Here is a 24,070-nt window from a genome sequence, read left to right on the forward strand (position 1 = left end):
AGCAGCAGCATCCCAGCGTCCTCCAGCCTCGCCGATTGTGTGCGAGTCCGGGCCGAAGCTTGGGACCACCCCCCTCTTCCCTACGCACCAAGATGGCGCACGCCGCGCCCCTCACCTCCCCAAAGCCCCTCCCGCCCCCCGCCCGCGGCCGCAGCCGTCACTTCCGCCCCGCGGCCGAAACTGACACAAAGTAGCGGGCCGGGGCCCCGGGGGGGTCAGGAGAGCCGGGCTGCTGTCGGGGGGCGGGAGCCTGCGGGCAGCGGAGCCGAGCGCCCCCGCCCCAGCCCCCGGCATGGGCCGGACGGGGCCGCCGGGCGGAGCGCCGCGCGCGGAGCGCTAAGGTAAGGCGCCGCCGCCGTGGGGCCGGGGGTGTGGACCCGGAGGGTCGGCTCTGGGAGGCGCGGGCAGCGGTGCCACGGGGAGCGGCTGTGGGAGGCTGGAGAGAAGGGCTACCAGGATGGAGCGAACCGGTAGCTGTGCGCAAGCTGGGAAGATGGGGCCCCGAAGGGGCGTGCGGAGTTGGGGTGTGAGGAGTAACCTGGTGCCAGCCTTTAGGTGCCTAGAGAGGGAGTTTGGGGCTGATAGGATTTGTCCCGGGAAGGTGGAGGTTTCTCTGTGCCCCAGGAAAACCAAGGGTGCCAGGGGTGAGCTTTGGGAGCTCAAAGCTGTGTAGTGGGTCCTGGATACTGTCCTTGGAGAGGGAAGGAAGGTGGCCTCGGGTATTATTGTTTTCTCCTGTCTCGTCTATCTGCTAGCTTCCCCCGAAAAGGCTCTTGGTTGGAAAGGAGCGGAGGCCAGACCCAGAGGAGGAGTCCTTTTTTTCCTTCGTGGAGCGCTGCCTCTTTCCCATGGCTGGCTATTTTTATCCCAGATATGGCTGCAGAGGGGGCTGGGGTAGGGTGACGGGGCAAGGCGACGTGGCTGGTGGGCCTAGTCGGTTTAGAAAACCAGGATATCCTGAGAGGGAGACCTTGTTACTGCACCCCTCTCGAGGATTGGGGCCAAAGTTGTTCTCAGTCCTCCCCAGGGTCCTAGAGGTAAAAGAACTTCCCTGATCCATATCCAGACTTGACGCTTGATGGTCAGCTTGCTCCACTGTTAACTCTTTCTAAGAAGGAAGACCCAGGTGTTAGGGCTAACGATGCTTGCTAGCCTCCCACTCGAGTGGGGCTGGGTAGGAGCCAGCTATGCCCACCCTGCATCCTCTCCTTTAGCCTCTGGCTCCACACTCCACCCTCCCCGTGACTCATGCTCTAGATTGGGTGGAGACCCTGGCTGGGGCCCTGGAAGAGGGTTTGGCATCGCCAAAATGTTCATGAGGTTTTTCTTCCAGAGCCAAGGGGGCAGCCACTGTTGCTTGCCACAGTTGTGGAGAGTCAGGAGTGAAAAGGACTTAGTGCCCCTCAGGACTGTCTGCTCTGAGATCAAGGAGGGAGTGCACATTAGTGAAGGGAGACGGGGAGAGGATGACTGGGCTAGGACCACAGTCAGTAATTACAGAGATTGGGCAGACAGGCAATTAGTATCTCTTGGGACTGACAGGCTAGAGGCAAGGGAACTAAGGAGGGGCAAGGCTTTCCATCTGAAGGAAGAGGAGTTTCCTGTGGCCTGGACTTACACCTTTTTAGGAGAAAGTACATGAGAGGGTGGGAGGAAGCAGAGGCTCTCTTGAGCCTGTTCTTAGTGTTATTCTGACTGGACTAGACTTGGGGTGAGAGAGAAAGGTGACCCCTTAGCAGGATTGGGAAGACCTCTCTGATGGCCCCAGAGGGTGGCTGGACAAGATTGAGAGGAAATGGTTTGAGGACTGTCTGCAGGAAGTGGTGGCCATGCGACTGATGAGAACCCTCATGGGGAGGAGGTGATAATGGAAGCCCCAGTAATGAAAGTAGGGGTGGGGACATTAGGAGCTTTCTAGAAGGGTGGAACATGGCCACCCTGCTTCCTGATGCTCTGCCAGGTGTTTCCTGGCTCCTAGCTCCCCACCCAGCCCACTAGGGCACATTCTGCTTTCTAGTACCGGCAGCAGCTGTCATTGCCACTAGGACAGCCATTGTTCCTCAGGTGGATACCTTGAGAGCTGCATCTCATTTGTTATATCTGGTCTCTTCTAGGCCCTTTCCCTATAGGCTCTGGCTTCTGTAATTTCTCAGTTCCCTCATGTTTTCCAGGACAGAGGGAAGACCTCCCTTTTCTCTCAGGTATTCATGTCAGTGCAGGAAGGTGAGCGTTAGTGGAGTTGGAGGAGGTGGGGAGGGCAGGGCAGAGCAGAGCTAGGATAGTTTTTAGAAGGCATCTGATGTGGGCAGTGAAGAATTCTCGACCGCGTGTGTCTGTTACTTTCTTGCAGGGTCTCCCATGGATTGCTGGAAACTTGCTGGGTGAGATGGCACTGTGTGCAAAAAAGCGCCCCCCAGGTAAGAGAGGCAAGAAGTGGGTCTCTGGGGGCATGATGAAAATGGCTGTTGTTATGACTGAGGGAGCCAAGGGAAGAGGAAGGACTAGTATGATTCTGAGAAAAAAGGGGGATTAAGGCCACTAGGCGTCCTGAGCGGGTAGTTTATGAAGCTGAATTCATTTCATCCTTGGGCTGATGCTCGGCCGTGACTGCTAATCACCAACCTCTTAACTCAAAAGCATCTGCAACTCCTACTCTTTGGCCTGGGCTCTTGGGCTCTGGCCTCCTTTGCCTACCCACCGGAGTCCTCGGTTTCCCGCGGAAGGAGGGGTGTGTGTGGGATGAAAGCCGTTGTCCTGGACAACGCGGGCGGTCCGCTCTCCCGCATTGGCTGGGGGAGGGGGCGGGGCCATGCGCTGGCTTTCGCCTACGCGGCGCTGGCAGGCTTCGGCTCTGCAGTGGGAGCAGGTGGGGCGGAGCCTGGGGCGTGGGCTCCCGGTCCCGGCCACTCGGAGCTCGCCTCAGTCCTGAGGTTCGGGAGCGGAGCTCCTGCAGAGCTGGTGGTCCCAGGCGCAGGTGGCCGTGAGGATGGCTTGGGCTGCGGGTGTCGCGCACGCCCAGCGGCCGGGGCTCCCCTCTGCGTGGCCGCAGCTCTTGCGCCTCCCCGGGGGGCCGCCCCGTAGGCGACGCTGAGGCCAAGGACAGTCAATGCGCCTTTTAAAAACGGGATCATGACGGTCCCCAAGGAGATACCCGAGAAGTGGGCCCGGGCCGGGGCACCTCCCTCTTGGAGCCAGAAGAAGCCTTCTTGGGGGACAGGTAACGGGAGGCAGAGCCTGGCAGCTCTCACAAATCTGTAGTTTCCCCCCTCTGACCTCCACATTCCCTTGTCTTTAGCCTCCCTTCCTCCAAAGGGCTCTTTGCGGGCCCTTTGGGACCCTCCTTTTTCCTTGCATGGTGCTTGGAGATTAGGGTCTCAGTAGGACAGGGGACCCTTTGAGGGAAGTTTCTGGGTGTCAGATGTGTCATTTGTCTGGGGACTCTGTGGCCTGGGGTTTGTTACTGCATTGTGCTTGTTGGGAGAAGAGGTCTGGAATTCTGTCAGATGTAAGGTGGCAAGCTTACTGCGTAACCAAGTTACTGTCCCTTTTAAGTCTGAGGGGCTACCCTTCATCGGACACCTCTTATTCTTGGCCCTGGAGTTGGCCCCTGCAGCTTGGAGTCTGCAGGGTTTAGGTTGAATGCTGCTAAATAAGGGTCACTAACAGTGATGTTCCCTTTAGGGGAAATATTTGTAAATGGTAGGAAAAAGATTGCAGTTACTTCTTATCCTCTCTCCATTTCTGCTCAGTCTGCATGACCCACATCTCTGACATACACACCCCCACACTTGAAGATGAGCTTTGCAATAGGATGATGTCATTGTCCACCAGTCAGAAGCTGCTTATGGTGACATGTGACAAGAGGCTCCTTTAGAGAGACTGCACGTGGGCCTGGGATGCTGCAGCAGAGTGCTTTTAGGGCACTGTGACCCTCTGTCTTGGCACCACCCACCAAGCTCCTCCCTGTGATTAGGGCAAAGAGAGTGCTGGGTGTAAGTTTGCAGTGGTCTCCACAAGGAAGGAGGCTTTGTACCCTTAGCGCTACTGCTTGGCTATGACAGCGGATGTGTTAATAACAAAAGCAAAGGATCTGGGGCTGCCAGGGGGAGGGGGAACAGAGTGCTCCTGGAGAATGACCTTGATGGGCGATAGTTAGGAACAGAGGGCTTGTCCTGTGCTATGAATGTATCCTAAGGAGTAGTGGCACAGCCCTTGGAAGGCTGAGGAGGATGGAATCACACACAGTGAGACTTTATCTCAGAGGGAAGTAGGGGAGTAGTGTGCAGAGCGAGCCATGTGGCCTCAGCTGTTGGCAAACTGTAGATTGGAGCCAAGAATTAATAAGACCAACGCTGTCTCCTGTGGAAAGGAACAGTGGCTGAGCAGAGCCCTCACCAAGGTTGCGGTTCGTTAGCTCCTCCTGACAACCCTTGTTCTATTGCAGAAGAAGAGCGGAGGGCGCGGGCTAACGACCGTGAATACAATGAGAAATTCCAGTATGCGGTAAGTGGTCCCTGTTTCAGGCTGGAAGGGGAAGAATATTGGAAAATCCAAGGCTGAGGCTGGTGGCTGACTGGGAAGGGTGTTTGAGGGAGGCAGGAAAACTTTTTTTTTTTTTTGCCCAGAAACCATCTGCTGTTAGGCTGAAATTCTCAGGTCTGTTGCCACTGAAGCAGAACACTTTGACCTAGGGGACAAATACATTGTCCTGGGGAGACTTTCTTCTGTCCTCCTCTTTCCTGTCCCACAGCTGTGGGCTGGCAGGGCGAGGGGTGTGTGAGTGTAGAAGGTTTGGGAAGTACAGAGTTGGGAGAGGCAGCTCCAGCCCAGCTCTAGGTTGGGGTGAGGGGGCCTCATTATCCCCCTTGTTGCCATAGAGTAACTGCATCAAGACCTCCAAGTACAATATTGTCACCTTCCTGCCTGTCAACCTCTTTGAGCAGTTCCAGGAAGTTGCCAACACCTACTTCCTGTTCCTTCTCATTCTGCAGGTAAGTGACCTACCTCTCTTATGTCTTCTGTATATCACAAAGCTGAATAAAGCCAATAAAGAGGAAGGATTTGGGGGCAAGGAGCTCTGGCAGGCACCTCAGAAGCATGTCTCTGCTCTTTTCAGTTAATCCCCCAGATCTCGTCCTTGTCCTGGTTCACCACCATTGTGCCTTTGGTTCTCGTCCTCACCATCACAGCTGTTAAAGATGCCACCGATGACTATGTGAGTTGTCACCTTCTGCTTTCTCTGGTCACCACCTCTTCTTATCCACCCCACCCCCACCCCCCCCAGCCCCCAAAGCCACTTTTATTCTGTTTTGTTTTGTTTTTTTTTTTTTTGGTTTTTTGAGACAGGGTTTCTCTGTATAGCCCTGGCTGTCCTGGAACTCACTTTGTAGACCAGGCTGGCCTCGAACTCAGAAATCCGCCTGCCTCTGCCTCCCAAATGCTGGGATTAAAGGCGTGCGCCACCACCGCCTGGCGCCACTTTTATTCTGGACAAGTCCTTGGTGACTTTGATGGTCCTCATGGTCCCAATAGATGTGTAGTACTTAGGCTGAGGGTTAGGCAGGGGCGTTAGGGAGAGTTGGTTTCAGGATGCGTCATTGTTCCAGGTGTGGGGAGGGACGGTGTCTTACTTTTCTTAGTTCTCTTTCAGTTCCGCCACAAGAGTGATAACCAGGTGAATAACCGTCATTCTCAGGTGCTGATCAATGGAGTGTGAGTGACTTTTGGAGACCAGGGCTGGGGGTGGAGGGAGGCTCCCACGGGAACCCCGTAGCTACTGATGGCCTCTACTGTCGTCTCTTTGCCTCAGCCTCCAACAAGAGCAGTGGATGAATGTATGCGTTGGTGATATTATCAAGCTAGAAAATAACCAGTTTGTGGCGGTAAGGGACAAGGTTCCTCCTTTTCAGTCTGCAGGGCTATTCTTCCTCTTTGGTAGAATTGTGGAAAGAGATTTTCCAAAATGGTGGGCTTCTGTGTCAAGGGAATTTAGCCGGGACTAGTTTTTTCAGGCTTTTTGAATTCAAAACAAACAGAACAGATCTCTATGCCAACCATAATGGCATGGTCCTTTAATCCTAGAACAGAGGTATAGACAGAGGTAGGTAGATCTCTGAATTCAAGGCCAGCATGGGCTACATAGTGAATTTCATACCAAAGAGGACTATAGAGTGGGAGGCTCTGTCTCAGAACAGCCCAGAACAAAAGGAAACCTGTGTTTACTGGAGGATGATCCCTCTAAGTCCCCCCCCCCTCCCAGGACCTCCCCTCCCATGAGGCCTCCCACAGCGGGGTGTGTTTGTGAGTTCTCATCAGACTTTCTGTGTAGGCGGACCTCCTCCTCCTTTCCAGCAGCGAGCCCCACGGGCTGTGTTACATAGAGACTGCAGAGCTGGATGGGTGAGTGGGCTGCTTGCTGTCTGCTTTCTCCTTGTATCTTTAGGGGTAAAAGAGTCTTTTGAAGGCGGTTCCCAGGTCTGAGATCTGAGGAGTTAGAAAGATAACAGCAGACTTTTGCTAGGCCAAGCTGTTGGGGGGCCGAGTGCCCAGGGTTGATCCCAGCTGCTGGGGAAGAGGCAGGACTCAAGGGTATTGGTTGTTCTTCCAGAGAGACCAACATGAAAGTGCGCCAGGCCATTCCAGTCACCTCCGAGCTGGGGGACGTCAGTCAGCTGGCCAGGTTTGATGGTGAGTAGTTCTGGAGCAGCCTTGGGTAAAGACGGTGGGCTTGAGTTTATAGTATATCTTTTCTTTTGGCTTCTCGTCTTTGTGAAAGTCTTTGTTGTGCAAGTCTCTGGCCATTTTCGGGAGGGACGTGTCTGGAATGCTAGGTGGTACCGTTGACTTTTGAACTGGGGTTCATTTCAAGGGAGCTTTGTGGCTGCTGACAGAGTATGGTTCCTTGCGCTTATCAGCTCAGAATAGTGGTTACGTTCCTCATAGCAAATCAGCCTGCCTGTCTGTGTGTGAGAAATCAGTATTCTCTCTTCCTCTCCAGTTCTGCTTTCCTTTTGTAACCGTACTAGCTGACAGTTCACCTACTAATGTGTAACCCATAGTAAGTGTGATTTAACTAAAATCTCTATAGGATGCCCTTTTGCCTGTGAAATACATCGGAAGTTTTTTGTTTATTTATTTGTTATGTGATAGGCTCTCTATGTAGACCTTGGAACTCAAAGAGCTCTGCCTGCCTCTGCTCTCTGAATACTGGAGCTGTAGGTGGCACACTGTCACACCCAGCCATTATAACTATCTTCTCACCACAAAAGAACCTTGCCTTGTCTTCTTCAGTAACTGAATGTGTCATAAATTGGCACTGTTCAGCCACCCTTTGGCCATTTAGTCTTTTGGTCCACTGATGCTTATGTAAACAGTGTTTGTCGTCTCCAGGTTGTGGGTTTTGGGAGCTGGGGAGATGGATCAGTTGTGTAAGCTTGAGGACCCAAGCCCAAATTTACCCAGATGGAGTAGCACATCTGCAATCCCACTGCCAGGATCAGACTCAGGAGGATCTGTAGGGCTGGCTGGACATCAAGGCTGGCCCATCGGACAGCTCCAGGTTCAATAAGAGAGAAACTCTATCCCAAACAGTGAGTTAGAGGCTGGTTAGATGGCTCAGTGGAGAAGGGCGTTTGCCTAACTACCTGAGTTGAAGTCCTGGGACCCATGAGGTAGAAAGAAAGCATTGGATTCTTCAGAGTGTCCTAGTCGCACAAGCAGACTGGGTAGGCCCGGGACTCACAGGGAGGAAACGATGGTCTTCAAGTGCCTTCACATGTGCACCCTGGCACTTGTGTGTCTATATGTGCTTGGCACACACATGTACACACACATACAGATAAGTGTAATAGGAAAGAGTCAAGTGAGAGCAATAGAGGAAGATGTCCCGTGTTGACGTCTTGCCCCACGTGCATGTGTCACATACATACACAGAAGTGGGATTTCGGAGTCTTAAATGTCTGTACTTTTTTGTGTGGTACTAAGGCAAGCAAGTGCTCTTCCACTGAGCTACATCCCTTGTGACCGTCTTTAGTGTTAGTCATGACACCATGTTGTTTTTCTATGTAGTGGAGGATTACCTTGAACTCCTGACTTTCTTTCCCCGCCCTCTAGTGTCTGGACGACAGGCAGGCACTGCCATTCCCGGTTTACGTGGTGTTAGGTTTTGAACCCGGGGCTTCCGTGTACTAATCATAATCTTTCCTTGAGAGGTCCTGGCAGTAGTGTGTCACCGTGTCACCATACAGTATCCTCATAGCTACCTCTAACCCCTCAGCACGGCTTTTCTAAAAACTATTTTTTTTTTTTTTTTTTTGGAGACAGGGTCTCAGTATGGAGCTTTGTAGCCCAGAATTCTCTGTAGATCAGGTTGTTGTCAGACTCAAGAGATTTACCTACCTCTTCCTTCCCAGGGATGGGATTAAAGGTGTGGACCATCAAGCTTAGATATTTACTTTTTTTTTTTTTTGGTTTTTCGAGACAGGGTTTCTCTGTGTAGCCCTGGATGTCCTCGAACTCACTCTGTAGACCAGGCTGGCCTTGAACTCAGAAATCCACCTGCCTCTGCCTCCCAAGTGCTGGGATTAAAGGCATGTGCCACCATGCCCGGCAGATATTTACATTTTAAAAATTGTATTATTACTTTAAAATTTACGTGTGTGTGTGTGTGTGTGTGTGTGTGTGTGTGTGTGTGCATGTGTCTGTGTGTGCGTGTGTCTGCAGAACAGAGTATCAGATCCCCTGGATCTGGAGTTATAGGGAGTTGTGAGCTACTCAAGGATGCTGGAAAGCAAACTCGGGTCTCCTGAACCGCTAAGCCTCTTCCCAGCCCTGTAACTACTTGTCTGTTTGCTTATGTGATTGAACCCTGAGTCGTGGCACTTTTGTCTCCCGTCCAGGCGAAGTAATCTGCGAACCACCCAACAACAAGCTGGACAAATTCAGCGGGACTCTGTACTGGAAGGAAAACAAGTTTCCCCTGAGCAACCAGAACATGCTGCTGAGGGGTTGTGTGCTGAGAAACACTGAGTGGTGCTTCGGGCTGGTCATCTTTGCAGGTGAGCCTCCTGACGTCCCTCAGGGTGAGGGATGGTGGAACCCGGAGACCTTGGGCCTCTGTCCCTGGCTGCAGCCTCTGCCTGCCTGCCTGCCTGCCTGCCCGCCTGCCTGCCTAGGGCGTCTGCTCTAGTGTCCCTCACTTTGTTTATTTGGCTTCCCGTTGTTTTCCAGGTCCTGATACTAAGCTGATGCAGAACAGCGGCAGGACGAAGTTCAAGCGAACAAGTATTGACCGCCTAATGAACACCCTGGTACTCTGGGTGAGCATCTGGCTGCTCCTGCCGCCTTCCCTGATGAGGCCCTCTGCCCTTGGTTCTTCTCTAGCCAGGAGTGGCTGCTCAGGGGCCATGCTCACTTCAGACTCCTTTCAGACTTGCAGATGTTATTTTTAAAAGCCTTAGGGACGTTCACAAATCAACAACTTAAAGAAAGCTAAAATAAACCACCCCTTCTGTGGGCTCGGTTTCCAGGGCATCTTAATATGCATGTTACCTGTTAGCTTTTGCCAGGGGCAAGGAGGCCTTCCTAGAGATGGATTCAGAGTTAAAAGAAAACTTTCCATGGGGAAGATGCCTAGCAGGGTAGGGTCTTTCTCCAACTTCTAAGGGTAAAGGACGGACCCCAAGGGGAAAGAAAGTCTTTCGTGCTCACTTTGACAGTTCCTGAGTCCTTCTCCTGTTTGCCTAGACTTGGATTTCCTTGTTGGGCTTTCCCACCCCTTTTCTACCTCTTCACAGCCTGCACCCAGCGTGCCAGCTTGCGAGGCCGGAAGGCAGTCATTGAGCTTGCTTCCATCTTGGCCTTAAAGGGTTTGTAGAAACCCTTCGCAGAAGTGGAGTTCCGCATACAAAGGCTCTTCTCGCCCCCTGGTGGCCACAGAGCAGAATGACGCCTGCTTTTCTGAGCCTCAACTTTGGGCAATTTTGGAAGTAGTTGTTGGAGACTAGACAGTGGTCTTCATTGTTCCCTCCCTGTCTTCTTTCTTGCTCAGATAAAGTCTTGATCTGTAGCCAAGACTGACCTTGAACTCAAGATCCTCCCAAGCCAGACTTGGTGGCTCACACCTAAAGTCTCAAAACTGGGGAGGGTAACACAAGTTGATCACCACAGTTTGAAGCTAACCTTGTCTCAAAAAAGTGAAGGCAGACCTTAGGATGTAACTTAGTAGGCTGCCTATTGTGGATGGAGCTCTGGGCTTAACTCCCAAGAAGGGGAAAAAAGCATTCTATACAATCCATATATTCTGTTGGCTTGTGTGGGCTCGCACGGGCAGATTGGTCATTTACAGCCAGCTTCTTTCTTAATCCTGTCAGAAGTATCTCATCCCAGCCACATCCTTTGAGGACTCGGGAAAGTTCCAGATTGGGAGCTGCTTAGTGTTTCTGCCTGCCTGTCATAGAATAAGGACATGTTCAGAGAGGGGACTGCATGCTATGGTGGTTCTCAAGCACCTGCTGCCCGCCCTGGTCCCTTACGGTAGAAAAGCGAGACCATGCTTGAGCTTTTATGGGCTCAGAATGTCAGCAGACCTCTTTAGGGTACATGGGGCTTCGAGAGCCACAAAGCTTTCTAAGCCTCGGCCTCTTCTGCGCTTTTTGTTTCTCCTCAGATTTTTGGGTTCCTGGTTTGCATGGGGGTGATCCTGGCCATCGGGAATGCCATCTGGGAGCACGAAGTCGGGACGCGCTTCCAGGTCTACCTGCCCTGGGATGAGGCGGTGGACAGTGCCTTCTTCTCTGGCTTCCTCTCCTTCTGGTCCTATATCATCATTCTCAACACCGTTGTGCCCATCTCACTATACGTCAGGTATGTGCTCTCGCCGGCCGGCCGGCCGGCCGGCCTCTATACATCCTTGCCTACTTTCCCGGAAGAGGAGACCCTCGAGAAGGAACATGGAGTCCTTTCTATCCTGTGACCATTTTTAAAAATATTTATTTATTTATTTATTTATTTATTTATTATATGTAAGTACACTGTAGCTGTCTAGACACTCCAGAAGAGGACATCAGATCTCATTACAGATGGTTGTGAGCCACCATGTGGTTGCTGGGATCTGAACTCAGGACGTTTGGAAAAGCAGTTAAGGACCTTAACCACTGAGCCGTCCCTCCTGTGACCATTTTATGTTACTTAAGTTTCCTGACATCTGGAATACAGTGGAATAGAAACTATATTAATTTATTCAGTACCACGTGGTATTTTATTGCCTGTTCTGGGCAAGAAGTGCTAAGATAACAGAGAACTGACCTTCTTCCCTTCTGAAACTTAAGCCTGACAGAGGAAGAAAACCCCACACATGTCACAAAATAGAAGTTGTTCTGCCTTGAATCTTCTGCTGAGTTGTGTAGGTTCCCTTTGTCCTCAGAGAAGCAGATTGGCTGGCCTGGGACTGGCACCAGTGCTAGCCCCTGATGTAGCATGTGATAGACGCCAAGTTCTCCGAGTGGTTAGTCAGGAATCCTTCTTAGACAAGGAGATGGTGGCATGGGGTGGGCAAGGGGTGGGCTGGGGGAGGAGGAGGAGGAGGGAGAAAGGCCAGAAACAAGGACAGGCAGATGAGAAACTGGGAGGATGTAGGAGTTAGGCATTTCAGCCCTGAGCAAGGAGCTGAGTGGGAGAGTGGGAAACAGAAGCCTGCCTTGGGTTGTTAGGGGCCTTCAGTCTTTGTGGGCCTGCAGGAACAGTTTGTGAGAACACCTGCAGAATAAGCAGCCTTCAGGAATGCTTTAGCAGGCCGCTGGCTGCGCTGGGCAGCACGTGTGGGACATTGGCAGTAAGGAGAATGTCACCAAGCAGAGGCCAGTGAGGACGAGGGAGAGAGAAGACAGTCCGGAGGAGTCTTTCCTGCCTTGCGTTTCAGATAAGGGAGCCTGTGACTCTTTGGTTTTGAACCAGTCACTGTCTAGTCACATGCCAGTTTAGAACTAGTGATCCTCCTGCCTCAACCTCTCTAGTGCTGGGGTTGTAGGTCTGTCCCATCATACAGGCTCAGTAGCCTATGGCATTTTGAAGGAAGTATTTTTGCAGATGCTCTTTCTAGCTTCTATCTTTAGTCAATGACAGTTGTACTCAGTTGAGCCCAGACTGTTGTCCGATCTCCTTGCCAGCCCAGATCCTACAAACGAAGCACTGCTGTGTGTATGGGGTAGGGGCTGTGGCTTTCCTCCAACAGGAAGGAGAGTGTTGGAGAATTGGCTTGACTGCTGGCTGCCCTCAGCCACATGACCTCAGGCTAGCCTGTAGTCACTTAGGGCCTCACAAGCTGTCTGTTTTCCCTTCTTATATGATCCCTGTGTCCGTCCCTACAGAAGGATGTTTTGATAGAAGGCACTGAATTGGAAAATACTTATAAAAAGTTAAATTACCGTGCGGGCCTGGTACCTCATGCTGGTATTCACAGCACGTGGGAAGGCTGAAGCAGGAGGACAGTCATAAATTTGAGGTCAGCCTTGCCCCTTAAAACAAGCCTCCACCCCCCAATAAAACCCAACCACAGCAGCAGCAGCAGCACATTCCTCTGCAGTCAGGTACTGACCTAACGCTGCCGTGACCACTCTGCTGCGTTGCTGTTATTTAAATGTTTTCCTGCTTCCCAGCTCATTTTGTTTTCCCACTTTCTCACTGTGCTGTACCTGCCTTGAATCTGAGTTTACTTGGAACTTTTGGTAGCCACCTAAGAGAGTTTTTTCCTGAGTTGAATGGAATCAGCGTTTGTGTCTAGAGGAGGGTGAGAGTCGGGGTGATTATGGTCCTGGGGAAGGGCCAGGACAAAATTCCTTTTTTTTTTTTTTTAATGTTTTTCGAGACAGGGTTTCTCTGTATAGCCCTGGCTGTTCTGGAATTCACTTTGTAGAATTCAGGCTGGCCTCGAACTTAGAAATCTGCCTGCCTCTGCCTCCCAAGTGCTGGGATTAAAGGCGTGTGCCACCATGTCTAGCTCCAGGACAACATTCTTAGGCATTTCATTTTTGTCTCCTAACAAGATCCTGATAGGAACCAAGTTGAAGCAGGGTTCCAGGTGTGTGGCCTACTGCTTGGCCATCCTGGACCTAGACACAGGATCTTTTCTGGGAATGTTAACAGCCCTGATGCTCAAAGTAATGACTAGCTGGAAGTCCCTTGCCCTGTGACATAGTGTCGCTCCCACGTTCTCTAGGCCTCTATCCCAGTGTGGGAGTGAAGCCCTGGCCTATGCTGGGCCGTGAGGAGTGACGAGGCCTGGGCTTTTCCCCACGTGACCTCTTGGAGTTGGCTCCGTGTTGCCGCGGCATGCACAGTGCCCTCATTATTTCTCTCTTTTCTCTCCCTTCCCTCTTGCATTTTCTCTTATTTTTCTCTGCATGGTTACTGTATTTAGTCCTGAGGTAAGAACTGGCCAAGCGCCGCGTGTCCAGTCCCTCTTCCTTCTCTGCCTGTGCCATCTGTCCTGCCTGCCCAGAGCCTTTGCACCTTTCTGTGTGGAAAGCGTCAGGAGGGTCGGGTTGGGAGCTACTTTGTCAGTGGTACACAAGCAGCTCCACCTGCAGGTTTCCCTGCCCCTTCCCGTCCAGGTTCCTGTACCCAGGTGTCTTCTCCATTCCTGTTTCTCCCCAGGCCAATGCCTGCAGCCAAGACCCATGTGGGTGGGATATTTCCTTCCCTCTCCGCTTCCCAGGCCTTACCTCCTGTCCCCTATGCAGTGTGGAAGTCATCCGTTTGGGCCACAGCTACTTCATCAACTGGGACAAGAAGATGTTCTGCATGAAGAAGCGGACCCCTGCGGAGGCCCGTACCACCACTCTGAACGAAGAGCTGGGCCAGGTGGAGTACATCTTCTCTGACAAGACGGGCACCCTTACCCAGAACATCATGGTGTTCAACAAATGCTCCATCAATGGCCACAGCTATGGTAAGGCTCAGTACTGAGGGCTGGAAGGACAGTGGAATGGGGCTCCCTTGTTGTGCTGACGCTGGAGTTTCCTTCTTTCCTGTTTGGGTGTGAGGGACCTTGCAAGGGTCTGCTCTGCATCCTGTGTGGGGAATCGTACTGAGGGTCCTTTTCTTGTCCTCTCTTGGAGCCCTTGCTCTAATCTCAGCTCTCGCACCAGGGAAATACCTTGATTATTTGAAGTGAGCCCCAAGACACTGGCCTCTGGGCATGCTGGCTAAGGTGGACCTTGACTGCCCCATGAAGTGTAGCTTTCCTTGTTACTGCAAGGGGCCCTTGTGAGTCTCTGGAGTGTAATTGCAGTCTTCCTGGTGTGGCCTTGAGGCTGAGCTGCTGGGATGGGGTGGGGTGGGGTGTGTGCAGGTTCGAGACCCAGCAGTCAGTAACTGTTTCTGCATGAACCTAGACTTCATGCCCAGGGTGTAAGGCTTTCTTTGCTCTCTGGGCCTGGAAGGTGTCAGGCATCCAGCAGGCCTGGAGTGTTGGTAGAGGCAGGCAGAGAATCAGACCGGCCCTTGTGGGGAGAGCTACTGGAAGGTGGCTCGGAGGGACATGGTGAAAAGTGGGCACTATGGCCCTTGTGGCCAGGTTCCTGGAGCCTGGGATCCTGGGTAGCTAAAGCATGCGTGTGGGTGGCATCTAGAGGCTGAGTGGGTACCCGTGGGGTCTACACTAGAGCTTTCTGTGATACTCTGGAGAGTCCCAGTACTGACGCTGCTTTTCCTTCTGTCTATGTGTAGGTGATGTGTTTGATGTCTTGGGGCACAAAGCTGAATTGGGAGAGGTAAGATCCAGTCTCCATGAATATTCTTTATGCCAGTTAGAGACAGTCTGGGCACCTGGCCAGCAGTAGCTGGCGTAGATGGGAACAGTGTATTATCTCAGCAGGAAGTGGAAGGTATTAGAGAAGTGGATGTGTGAAGGAGCACTGGTGGCGGGTGGGAGTTGCCGGGTGAGGCGTGGTGCACACTGTAATCTCAGTGCTTGGAGACTGAGATAGTCAGAAGGTGGAAGCAAGCCTGGCTTACGTAGAGAATTTCAGGTCATCCCAGGCTACATATTAACACCCCGTTTCAAAGAAAAAAGGGAAAAATCAAAATAAAAAGAGCCCAGCTAGACATCTGAGGCCCAGAGTGGCCAGGGCTCTTACTGAGAGGTAGGAGACGGGAGAGCATTTCCTCAGAGTCTTCTTGTTTGCTCCAGAGACCAGAGCCTGTTGACTTCTCCTTTAATCCACTGGCTGACAAGAAATTCTTGTTTTGGGACTCGAGTCTCTTGGAGGCCGTCAAGATGGGGGACCCACACACGCACGAGTTCTTCCGTCTCCTCTCCTTGTGTCACACTGTCATGTCAGAAGAAAAGAACGAAGGTGAGCTGAGGCGCTGGCTCAGGTTCTGGCCCAGTCCAGTTCATGCTCCTGGGTACTGCTGCTCTGCCTTGCTGCTGTACTGGGGCGTCCTGGGCAAGGCAAGTGGCTGGGATGGTGGCTACTTACTGCGCACGCTCCTTTTCCCTGCCAGGAGAGCTGTACTACAAAGCTCAGTCTCCAGATGAGGGCGCTTTGGTCACCGCAGCCAGGAATTTTGGTTTTGTGTTCCGCTCTCGTACCCCTAAAACAATCACTGTCCATGAGCTCGGTACAGCCATCACCTACCAGCTGCTAGCCATCTTGGACTTCAACAACATTCGCAAGCGGATGTCAGTCATAGGTGAGGCCAATACCAGGGAGCCGAGGAGACCTGGGACAGAGATAGGCCTGGTAGGGGGACTCTTGTTTTATTAGTTTAGATTCTGCCTGAAATTTTCTGGCACATTTCTCCCTTGTGCCATTCACAGTTCGGAATCCAGAGGGGAAGATACGACTCTACTGCAAAGGGGCTGACACAATCCTGCTAGACAGGCTCCTCCCTCCTACCCAGGAACTGCTCAACAGCACCACTGACCATCTGAATGTAGGTGTGCTGGCCAGGGGCCTCTGCCGTCTCAGCACTGTGAGGTGGCCAGGGCATGTCGTCCGCTTTTTTTTTTTTTAAATTATTTTATGTGCATCGGTGTTTTGTGTGCATTCATATCTGTGTGACTATGTCAGATCCCCAGAACTGGAGCTATAGACAGCTTTGAGCTGCCATGTGGTTGCTGGGAATTGAACCCAGGTCCTCTGGAAGAGCAGCCAGTGCTCTTAACTGCTGACCCGTCTCTCCGGCCCCATGTTATCCCTTTAAAGATAAAAGTGTATGTTTATGTGTACTTGTGTTTATGTGTGTGTATATGTATTTTGTAGTCGATATATGTGTGTGTATTCACATCATGGTGTGCCTGTGGAGGTAACAACTTGAAGGAACTGATACTATCTTTCTGTCTTGTGGGCTCTGGGGAGTAAGCTCAGAAAATCAGCCTTGGTGGTAAGCACCCTCACTTGCTGAGCCATCTCACTAGCTCACGGTGTTGTTATTTTTGGTGGGGTTTTGTTTTGTTGTGTTGAATACATTTAAGATCTTGATAGATAATGAATACATTTAGTTTCTTTTTTTTCCTGAGGTGAAAGTATTTAAATGAGTGCAGCCTGGCATTACATTATGCTTATGATCTCAGTATTTGGCAAATAGAACTAGAAGGGTTAGAAGTTTGGGGCTAGTCTGGGCTACATGAGCCCTTGTCTCAACAAATCAACCAGGAGGGTCATCACATAAAAGCACTAAGGCCAATCATTATGGCAGGCATGAGTTTGATTCTAGAGCCCATATGGTAGGAGAAGGTAGCCAACTTCCTTTGACCATTGCATGTGTGCTATGATGCACAGACACATACAGACACAAATAACAAAATACTGTTAAACAATTAAAAAATCCAACCAAAGATTATCTCAGCTATCTGTTGAGATTTGAGTTGCAGTTTCCTTGCTGTGTTTTCTAGAATTCTTTTCATTTGACTTTTCCAACCCTTCCTCCAGGAGTATGCAGGGGATGGGCTGAGGACCCTGGTGCTGGCCTACAAAGACCTGGATGAAGAATACTATGAGGAGTGGGCCAGGAGACGCCTCCAGGCTAGCCTGGCCCAAGACAGCCGAGAGGACAGGCTAGCCAGCATCTATGAAGAGGTTGAGAGTGACATGATGGTATGGACTGAGGAGGACAGACTGATGGTGCAGCAAATGTTGTAGATCACGCAGCTCTCCTCAGAAACCCTTGTGGTATTTTCAGCTGCTGGGTGCCACGGCCATTGAGGACAAGCTTCAGCAGGGAGTCCCAGAGACCATTGCCCTCTTGACTCTGGCCAACATCAAGATTTGGGTGCTAACAGGAGATAAGCAAGGTGAGAATGCCTAACAGGGCAGGACTGGTGGCAGATCGACACACTGGTCCTGTCGTACCCTTGTGTGGAGCTGGGCCACCAGGTGGGAAGGCGTGCTGGCCCTGTGGTGGCCAGCCTGCAGCACCTCTGTTCTGTCTTGGCAGAGACAGCTGTGAACATTGGCTACTCCTGTAAGATGCTGACTGACGACATGACAGAGGTGTTTGTAGTCACAGGCCACACTGTCCTGGAGGTGCGAGAGGAGCTCAGGTAAGCGGAGGCTGCAGAACCAGAGCTGTGCCCAGGCACAAACCGGCAGCTTTGACTTTTCCTCTGTGTGCTTGTTCTGCAGTCCTACCACAGTTTCTTCCTGCCCTCACAGGAAAGCCCGGAAGAAGATGGTAGATACCTCCCACGCTGTGGGCAACGGCTTCACCTACCAGGGGAACCTTTCTTCTTCAAAGCTCACTTCTGTCCTGGAGGCTGTTGCTGGAGAGTACGCCTTGGTCATCAACGGGCACAGCCTGGTAATGCTTGCCATCTTTAGCTTGGAGCAGGCTACCAGGCAGGACAGTGCTCAGACCTTGTTGAGTGCTTGCCCATAGCTCCTCGGTTCCCTCTTGGCAGAGAGGGCTTTGAACATGGGTTATGCTTTCTCTCAGTGGTATCTTACCTTGCTCTCAACTTCCCTTGACTTGAGAGAGGGAGGGGTTGTGATCATTAAGGGACCAGAGGAGCTGAGGGGTGCTCTGGGAACACTATGACTGTTTCTCTGTTTCAGGCCCATGCCTTGGAGGCTGATATGGAGCTAGAGTTTCTGGAGACAGCATGTGCCTGCAAAGCTGTCATCTGCTGTCGAGTGACACCCCTGCAGAAGGCACAAGTGGTGGAACTGGTTAAGAAGTACAAGAAGGCAGTGACACTTGCCATTGGGGATGGAGCCAATGATGTCAGCATGATTAAAAGTGAGTATGGGCTTGGCTGGACTCTGTAAGGTCTCAGGACCAGAGAAAGGGGGGTGGGGGGCTGTCGCTGGGTGGGAGGAGTGAGGGGCAGGACTGTAATTGGGTGGGAGGAGTGGGGGGCGGGGCTGTAACTAGGTGGGAGGGGTGAGAGGCGGGGCTGTCACTGGGTGGGAGGGGTAAGGAGTGGGGCTGTAATTGATGAGATCTGAAGTAGAAGGTCACCTCCCCCTTCCTCTCATCTTTTGTCTCTGCAGCTGCTCACATTGGTGTGGGCATCAGTGGGCAGGAAGGGATCCAGGCTGTCCTGGCTTCCGATTATTCCTTTTCACAGTTCAAGTTCCTGCAACGCCTCCTGCTGGTGCATGGGCGCTGGTCCTACCTACGCATGTGCAAGTTCCTCTGCTATTTCTTCTACAAGAACTTTGCGTTCACCATGGTCCACTTCTGGTTTGGCTTCTTCTGCGGTTTCTCAGCCCAGGTAGCATGCGTTTCTAGACCTCTCTGCTGCATGTGTAGGAAGAGGCCAGTGCTTGTTGTACAATCTTGAACATTTGAGTTCAGATCCCCAGAATCCGTGTAGAAGTCAGCAGCAGTGGGAGCTGGGGACGGAAGGCTGTCTGGAAGCTTGTAGGCCAACCTGGCTTACAGTAGCAGAGGCTGTGTCTCAAACAAAGTAGAAAGCGGAGAACTGACACTCAGTGGCTGTCCTTTGATCTTCGTGCACACTACAGCACACCCATGTCCCCTAGATAGGCACAACCTCATATCTCTCTCTCATCCACGTGTGGAGTAAACACCTAACAACAGACCATAAGTCTGTGCTTTTAATTAACCCGTCCCATTGTTTAGTACTTAATAAATGTTGGTATTTCTTTATCCTCTTTCTTTTTTGGGGGTGGGGGCATGGTTTATTATAATACAGGCTGACCTGTTTATCTACCGTGTAGCACCACTTAACTTTGAACTCTGAATCTGGCCATGGTGGTGCATACTCATTCCAACACTCAGGGAGATAGAGACAGAGCATTGAAAGTTTGAGGCCAGCTTGGGCTACATAGTGAGTTCCAGATCAACCTGAACTACATAGGAAACCCTGGTCTCAAAATAACCAACCCAAAAGGAAAGCTTTTGTTGGGAGAGTGGAGATCCTAGGACCCTGAGGAAGCTTGGTAGGGCTGCTTGGTGATGTGAAGCCATCTTCCTGTGCCTGATTGCCAGAGAAGGCTGTTGCTCACTCTCCTACCCCGTTCTCTTCCAGACCGTTTATGACCAGTACTTCATCACCCTGTATAACATCGTGTACACCTCCCTCCCCGTCCTAGCCATGGGCGTCTTTGACCAGGTATGGGGGTGGTCAGGGAAAGGTTGTCTGATATGCCAGGTGCGGGGCACTGCCCCGATGCCAGTGGACACTTCCAGTTGGGGGGTCCGGGGGATCCTTTCCATCTTGGCTCTGGAACTTGTAACTCCCCTTTGTTGCTGAACACAGAGAGATTGGGAGAATCTAGCTTAAGCCTGCATCTGTACCAAGACTTTAGGAAGGGGGACTGGAGAGCATCCGTGGCAGCTTCTGGGGTCCTCCCCTCACAGGATGTCCCGGAGCAGCGAAGCATGGAGTACCCTAAACTGTACGAGCCAGGCCAGTTGAACCTCCTATTCAACAAGCGAGAGTTCTTCATCTGCATCGCCCAGGGCATCTACACCTCTGTGCTCATGTTCTTCATCCCCTATGGGGTGTTTGCGGAGGCCACTCGGGATGATGGCACCCAGCTGGCAGACTACCAGTCCTTCGCAGTCACTGTGGCCACATCGTTGGTCATTGTGGTCAGTGTGCAGGTATGAGGCCATCCCTCAGGAAGGAGGGAGCCTTTCTTGGGGACGGGGTTGTGTGTGTGTGTGTGTGTGTGTGCCTCAGCATCACACCTTTGTTTCTTGTGGTGGGGTGGGATCTTGGGGTACCCCTCCCTTCATAACTACTCTTTGCAGATTGGGCTGGACACAGGCTATTGGACAGCCATCAATCACTTCTTCATCTGGGGCAGCCTCGCAGTCTACTTCGCCATCCTCTTTGCCATGCACAGCAATGGACTCTTTGACATGTTCCCAAACCAGTTCCGGTTTGTGGGTGAGTACCCGTGGCATCCTTTTTAATCAGTGATGATTTGTATCTGTTCTAGGGACGTAGGGTAGACAGCTAGCACTTACCAATACTTTACATGCTGGGCACCTTGCAAGGTACTATGCGATATGAAGAGGTGGGTGACTCAGGCTCTGGTGCCAAGGGATGTCTATTTCCTTGAGAGGGAAGAACAGCCCTTGCCTGGCTGTGGAATGGCAGAGCTCCAAGGAGGTCAGGGATGGCAGGCTTCACGGTCAGCAGTGCCAATGGAATTGGTCAGGGATAGTCCTGCAGAGGAGACTGCTGTTAGTGAGCAGAGCCTGGAGTGTGAAGGTACCGCTTGGCTCTTGGCGAGCTCATGTGGGGCAGGAGGCCTGGAGAAGCAGTGGGGAAAGAGAGAGGTCTCTGAATGCAAGGCTACCAAGTGTGCCTTGCTTTTCCTTGCCAGAAGTCTTCATTTACTTAGAGACAGGAGACAGATGGCATCAAAGGTTGTTTTCTTTTCATTTGTTACTTGTTTTGTTCTTTTACATAGGCTGACAAGTGCCTCTACTCCCAGCACTTGAGAGGTGGAGGCAGGAGGACCAAGGTCCTTCTCTGATACATAGCAAGTTCAGAATATCCTGAACTACATGAGAGCCTGTTGTCTCAAAAAGGAGTGTGTGTGTGTGTGTGTGTGTGTGTGTGAGTGAGTGTGTATGTGTGAGTGTGTGTGTGAGTGTGCGTGAGTGTGTGTGTGTGAGTGTGTGTGAGTGTGTGTGTGTGTGAGTGTGTGTGTGTGTGTGTGTGTGTGTGTGTGTGTGTGTGTGTGTGTGGATTTGGGGATATAACTCAGCAGAATGCTTGCCTGCCTTGCACAAAAGGCTTTGGTTTCCATGGTTTGAGCAGGAAGTACAGAAAACAATTCCCACTTTAAAGGGACAGCGTTACTGTAGTTGGATAATAAAGTAGAGGGCACATGAAAACAGAATGGCTAGGACCTCCAACAGGAATCTGACTATGGGCTCTTGGAATTCTTTAGATATTTAGAAACTGGAGCCAGCAGCCTAGATTGAGTTTGAAGAAGAGAAAGGAGTGAGCGGGGCACTGTAGTTCTGGGCTAGCGAGTGCTACCGCTGTGCTTCCCTACCTGGAAAAGGCAGGTACACAGCAGGCTTGGGGTAGAGGAGACGGTCCATCACATGGGCCTTTTTAGCCTGGAGGTTCCTTGACTGAGATGGTTAAAGAAACAGGGTTTCAGGAGAGAGTTGGAGAGCAGAGACAGATTTGGAGATTAGCATTTGAGTGGCAGACAGACAGACGTTGAGGGTGCGAGGGGTTTGAGTTTGAGGACATGGAACCATGAGAAATAGCAATGGGGAAGTGAGGAGATCCCCTCTGTCAACTTCCTGACTCCTATCCTTCAGGGAATGCTCAGAACACCCTGGCCCAGCCCACCGTGTGGCTCACCATCGCGCTCACCACGGCTGTCTGCATCATGCCTGTGGTTGCCTTCCGCTTCCTCAGGCTTAGCCTGAAGCCGGATCTCTCCGACACGGTGAGAAGCCTGGCAAGGCTGGCCGCAGGCCTTGGGGGGCAGCTGCAATGTGACAGAAAAAGCCTCTTTTGCTTGGGTGCTGTAGAGCTGTGTCTGGGCTGCGGGACTCTAGGGGCACGTGCTGCACCTGGCTACAGAAGTTCTAAGCTGATCTGCCCTGGTGCTCTGGGTCCCTGCACCAAGGTGGTGCCTGTCGTCGTGAGCGGATACTGAAGGACCCCCCTCACTATGCCCTCCTCAGGTCCGCTACACCCAGCTGGTAAGGAAGAAGCAGAAGGCGCAGCACCGCTGCATGCGGCGAGTGGGCCGCACGGGCTCTCGGCGCTCTGGCTATGCCTTCTCTCATCAGGAAGGTTTCGGGGAGCTCATTATGTCTGGCAAGAACATGCGGCTTAGCTCCCTGGCCCTCTCCAGCTTCAGCACGCGCTCCAGCTCCAGCTGGATCGAGAGCCTGCGCAGGAAGAAAAGTGACAGTGCCAACAGCCCCAGTGGCGGAGCTGAGAAGCCCCTCAAGGGCTGAAGACCTGGGCTGGGACCCCCTGCGTCAGGGACCAGAGCTCACAGGGCCGGTGTCTGGAAACTGCTGGTCCTTCATGCAGCCTGCCTCCTCTGCCTGGTGGACTGCTCTGCGAGCCTCACCAGTTTGTAGAGGTAGAGGGAGTAGGCCCCAGGGACAGCGCCAGTTCAAGCCTTGGATGGGGCCACAGTGAGGGACAAGATGTGGAACCAAAAACACACGAAAAAAGAACTATGAGATTGGGTCCAGCCCTGTCCTGCTTGGAGTCCACAGGGAGACTATAATCTCCATATTTTTTTACTCCTATTCCCCAGAGGGGCCCTTGCGCCCTTGTTCCTGAATTACACAAGAATGTATCACGCCGGGAAGCCAGAGACCTGCTGGGGCCGCCAAGCCCCTCATATCATCGTGTGTCCTCTTGGTTTATATTTGTGTTGTTTGGTTTTGTCTTTTTTTATTTGGTAAGTGGAGGAGGCCTTCGTGTGACTTTGTGTTGTGGTTAGTGTCTTAACTCTCCTGGGAAGAGGAGACTGGCACACGCTGGGATGCCCTACCTGGTGGAATAGCTTGGGAGGGACCAAACTACGTAAGGGTGCCAGTGTCCTGATGGGGTACAGAAGCCACCAGATAGGTGTCAGCAAGAGGTTGTTGGGAGAACAGCAAGGAAGCATAGTCCTGGCTCCCTCCTCACCTGTGCTGTGGCCTCCCCAGGGCACACATACGGGTTCTTGGATCGCCAAAGTCCTGCTAGTGCTGGACTAGAGCCCAGATAGTGGCTGCATCATTCTCAGTGAGCTGTAGCTGATAGGAAATGTAGTCCTGAGACGGGAAATAGGGTTTTTGGATTCTAAATTGAGTTCCCAATTCCTTAGCGTACTCACTTCCAACTTCCCTTCCTTCCTACCCCTCATTATCCGGTGCTTTTTCTACCTATCCCTGAGGTGAGACTGAAAAGGGAAGCTGACCTCTGCTGCTTTGGCCCAGTAACCTAGGGCTCTGTCTTCTGGCTCAGCCTCCAGCAAGAGTGCTAGGAGTTAGATAAAACCTGTTCAGCCCGGAGACCACTTGCCCGGTCTGGACAGGGCATCTTTGGACCCCTTTCACAGCCCAGCTATCCAAGTCAGGTACATATTGAGCTTGTTGTTACCTGTCGCTTCCAGAAGAACCTCTTCCTCTTATTTGCTAGCAGCAGGGTAAGGAGGAAGACTGGCGTGGAGCTGGGACTGGTGGACACAAGAATCTAGATGTCTCATGCAGTTGCCCCAAAGGAGCTGGGGGTGGGGTGCAGGGAAGTGGGGTGCAGGAAGGAAGGGAAGACAAGACTGGGGAATCTCTTTTGGTCATACAGTTTACAAGCCCAGTATCATGTCTGTTTGTCTGTCTCTTAAAAGGAAAGTCTGATTTTTATACCAAAGAGGAAATGATTTTTTTTGTATTTGGTTTGTCTATATTATATAAATACATATTATATATATATATAGCTATATATATATTATTTTTTTGTTCTCTCTCATTTTTTAGGGAGGGAGGAAAGTACCATATTGCATTGAGCTGTAATTAAGGAACATTCTGTATAATTTATGACATTTCTATAATTGCAAAAATTATATCATTTTATGGATATAAAAGAAAAATGCCTTTTTATAAAATTCCAATT

At 51.6% G+C, this 24,070-nt stretch overlaps 1 protein-coding gene across 2 annotated transcripts; it reads left to right on the forward strand.

Moving 5' to 3' along the window:
• Positions 1-155: 155 nt before the first annotated feature.
• Positions 156-24,070, forward strand: Atp8b2 (ATPase phospholipid transporting 8B2). 2 transcript variants are annotated; one of them, XM_021158825.3, is made up of 28 exons: positions 156-341; positions 2,351-2,417; positions 4,445-4,503; positions 4,878-4,991; positions 5,117-5,215; positions 5,651-5,712; positions 5,810-5,882; positions 6,329-6,399; positions 6,608-6,687; positions 8,898-9,056; positions 9,229-9,317; positions 10,667-10,863; positions 13,737-13,945; positions 14,725-14,768; positions 15,188-15,353; positions 15,505-15,693; positions 15,821-15,936; positions 16,935-17,099; positions 17,185-17,296; positions 17,440-17,545; positions 17,658-17,802; positions 18,057-18,240; positions 18,495-18,718; positions 19,499-19,582; positions 19,831-20,076; positions 20,227-20,365; positions 21,766-21,896; positions 22,138-24,070. In XM_021158825.3, the coding sequence occupies exons 2-28, from the start codon at positions 2,387-2,389 to the stop codon at positions 22,414-22,416; spliced, it is 3,573 nt and encodes a 1,190-aa protein (XP_021014484.1). In that variant the 5' UTR covers positions 156-341; positions 2,351-2,386; the 3' UTR covers positions 22,417-24,070. The 2 variants fall into 2 exon arrangements, with proteins under 2 accessions (XP_021014484.1, XP_021014483.1); XM_021158824.3 differs by lacking the exons at positions 156-341; positions 2,351-2,417 and adding an exon at positions 2,913-3,217.

This window comes from Mus caroli, unplaced genomic scaffold, assembly GCF_978045245.1.
Source record: "Mus caroli unplaced genomic scaffold, Mus_caroli_1 scaffold_3, whole genome shotgun sequence".
Taxonomy (NCBI): Eukaryota; Metazoa; Chordata; class Mammalia; order Rodentia; family Muridae; genus Mus; species Mus caroli.

Coding starts and splice junctions, on each gene's coding strand:
- Atp8b2 (XM_021158824.3), top strand. CDS start 3,130: ATGACGGTCCCCAAGGAGATACCCGAGAAGTGGGCCCGGGCCGGGGCA. Junction 4,992..5,116: donor TGTTCCTTCTCATTCTGCAG/GTAAGTGACCTA, acceptor TGCTCTTTTCAG/TTAATCCCCCAGATCTCGTC. Junction 17,297..17,439: donor GCTAACAGGAGATAAGCAAG/GTGAGAATGCCT, acceptor CTGTCTTGGCAG/AGACAGCTGTGAACATTGGC.